Source organism: Protomyctophum bolini (genome assembly GCF_963924005.1).
Source record: "Protomyctophum bolini genome assembly, chromosome: 4".
NCBI classification, from domain to species: domain Eukaryota; kingdom Metazoa; phylum Chordata; class Actinopteri; order Myctophiformes; family Myctophidae; genus Protomyctophum; species Protomyctophum bolini.
In genome coordinates, this window is record NC_137865.1 from 5,662,500 (window position 1) to 5,665,809 (window position 3,310).

The following is a 3,310-nucleotide window of genomic DNA, read 5'->3' on the forward strand; positions in this document are numbered from 1 at the left end:
ATAGAGACTCCAGGTGGACTTCATCGCATTAGAAAGGGGGCCTTGCCTGTGTTGTTTGAGTGGAATAAATATGAAGTCCATCAACGCGTTAGTGTTTGGCAGAGGAGAGAAAGACCTACTAACTGCCCAGATCAGATGGCGATGGATGGTGCAGCAGCTGCTGGAACTGTCATGGAAGTGACCACGACTTGTGACCACGACTACTGCACACCCCCTGAACCTGCCGCTGTTGACCTCGCATTGAGTGAGAGGGATGACATGAAGGATGTAATCACTCAACTGAAGAAGCAAGTGGAGGACTTGTCACTGAAATGTAGGTTTGGACTACATCGATTTGAAGGCTCAGACTCACAGACTAGACACTTCACAAGGTGAGAATAACTTGCATAAAGCATACCAATTTCATTTATTTATTGTGTAAATTTATTTATGTAAATGTCATTACATGAAAGTAACCTTGCTCATGGTTATAAACAATGACAATCCTAATTTGTCCAAGATTTGCTACCTATGAGCACCTGGTGGTGTTTTGGGAACTGATTGAACCATCCACAGCCAACATGATCCGAGTCACCCGGGCACGGAGAGCCCAGCAGAGGAATGAAGAAATATTTATTCCATGTACTTACTCGGTAAGTTTACTCAGGCTGTTTTAATATTTTGTACTGTGCTAATCGTTACTGTATAATCGCTATACCAGAGGGGTAGCCAACCTAGCACTGGGGCCAACATTGGCACAGGGGAGGGGAACACTGGCATAAGTGTGTGAGAGGGAGAGAGGATCTTTTAAAAATAAAATAATTTGTAGTACTCTCACATATGTATGCAAATGACATTCTGCACATAATTCTACATTCATTCAAACTCAGAACTCTGAATGGGGAGGGAGTCTGAGAGATACAGTAGGTGGGTTATTGGTCTGAATCTAATGATCCTTGCATCCTGATGTGAAAGAAAATATATTGACAACCAAAATATGTTGGAAATATTAATTGATGTGATGTCATAATTAAAATGAAGATATGAATGCCACACTGACTATCAGGAAGCATTGACCCTGACATTGTCATCGAGGGTAGTAGTATTCAGGTTGTATCAGAATTTAAATATCTAGGAATTACACTAGACTCAAACTTTACATTTAAAAAACATGTTAAACATTTAGCCAATAAAATAAAATTCAATGTATCTAATTTCAGACACATAAGACCATATCTAACAACAGATGCAGATAAACTCTTCATGCATGCTATGATTGTCTCACACATAACCTACTGTTTCACAGCCTGGTCGCAGACAAATCAGACAACTTTAAAATCACTGTACAAACAGACATCAAGAACACTTGACCAAAAGCCCAAACGTTACCACCATTGCTATAGTTCAAAAGTTACTTAATTTTGACAGATTTAAACATTTTGCAGATGCTTGTCTCATTTTTAAGATCATAAATGGACTTGCACCACTGAAACAGTTCATAGGTCGAAGGGACAGTGGTGACAGAGCAACAAGCGCAACTACCAGAGGGGACTGTGGAGTTACGGAGTACCAACCAGACGTAGTGTGTTGTATGTGTAGTGTGTAAAACACACTAGACATAATTGTCTATGTTTTGTACATTCTCTTTCAGAGACATGCTCTGCTTCCGTGGGATGAATTCTTCCTTTTCCTCATGTACCTGGCGTTGGGGTCCACAGAAGTTGACCTGGCAGATCGTTTCGGGATCCACCCATCAACGGTCAGCCGGATCATAACAACGTGGACATATTACCTGTACTTTCTGCTGGGCTCACTGAAAATTTGGATGTCCCAAGAGGAAGTTCAGGCTGTGTTGCCGAGGGAGTTCAGGGAGAGCAAATACGCTGATACACAGGTAAACGCAATCACTTGCATTAGTCTAGACTAGATGGAAAGGGGGTCCACAGCGCACATAGGGTGGTCAGTAGATGTCAGTAATAATAATAATGAATTGCATTTTTATAGCGCTTTTCTATGCACTACGTGCCTACTCAAAGCGCTTACAATGATTAATTCATTCATACATTGGGAAGGGCAGCGTAGTCTTAATGTTGTGTGAGCATGGGCAGATCAATGTATCTCTCCAGACATTGTTAAAACCTGAGAACTGTTTTCTCTGCATCACTTTGACCTAGAAAAATCATTTATGATGTTACTTCATTTTGTAGGTGATTATCGACTGCACAGAGCTGAGATGCCAACAGCCAGAAAGCTTGTCTCTTCAGAGTGAGATGTTCTCATCCTACAAGTCACATTCCACCCTGAAGGGCCTGATTGGCATGGCACCTCATGGAGCAGTCACCTTCATCTCAGACTTGTATGCTGGCTCCATCAGTGACAAAGAGCTGTTTAAGCAGTCAGGCCTCCAAGACCTGCTGACAAAGGATATGGCTGTGATGGCAGACAAGGGATTTTTGATTGTTGACTGTATCCCAGGTCAACTGTATCGCCCACCCTTCCTCTCAAAACAGAGCCAGATGCCAGCAGGAGATGTTAATAAAACCCAGGAGATTGCACACCTTCGAGTCCATGTTGAGAGAATAATCGGAAGAATTAAACTGTGCAAGCTCTTCCAGTCTGACATCCCTGTTTCCTTGATGGGAAGCATTAACTCTCTGTGGACTGTGGCCTGCTTACTCAGCAACTATCAATATGGACCTCTGGTGAAGGCCTGGGCTCAACAGTGATGAATTGAGACATGCTGATTGAGACAGAGGCTGATATGTAGATCATAAAATCACACCCATGTCGAGTGAGGGGCGCTCTAATCATCGTACATCATCAAGAATGGTGGTCCCTTATTGGCCAAGGGTGGCCACCGACATACATGCTCAGACACATGACGTAAATTCTCTATTCATTGTCAATGGCATTTAGTTTGTGTTGAGACAGAATGTACATTGTAGCTCTTGATAGGATTGGCTAAAAATATTACATCTCAATAATTTCACTGTATATTTAAGTTGTCATATCGGCTGGGATTTATTTTATTAGGAAGCCTAAAAGGCAAACAGACATTCTTTTGATTCATATGTTCCAATGCTCAAAGCCAAACACACAATTCAATCATTAATCACTATTATTTGAGTGACATTTTAGTGTCCTCACTTTCATTTCTTTTTTTGTCAATTACTTAAGTGTGCTTAACCCATTCTGGGCAGGAACCCCTTTTGGTGTTTTTAGCATTGTTATACTTTAGGTATTGAAAAATAGCTGAGCTTGAGCTTAAAACAGCATTTATGATATTTGTCATACACAAACAGGTATGAGACTTACCTCACCTGTACAAGTC

At 41.3% G+C, this 3,310-nt stretch overlaps 1 protein-coding gene across 1 annotated transcript; it reads left to right on the forward strand.

The window, feature by feature from the left end:
* Positions 1-242: 242 nt before the first annotated feature.
* Positions 243-2,736, forward strand: LOC308313697 (uncharacterized protein). The gene is made up of 4 exons (XM_080760971.1): positions 243-371; positions 500-632; positions 1,631-1,873; positions 2,187-2,736. Exons 1-4 carry the CDS (start codon positions 259-261, stop codon positions 2,703-2,705), a joined length of 1,008 nt encoding a protein of 335 aa, XP_080617097.1. The 5' UTR covers positions 243-258; the 3' UTR covers positions 2,706-2,736.
* Positions 2,737-3,310: the final 574 nt, after the last annotated feature.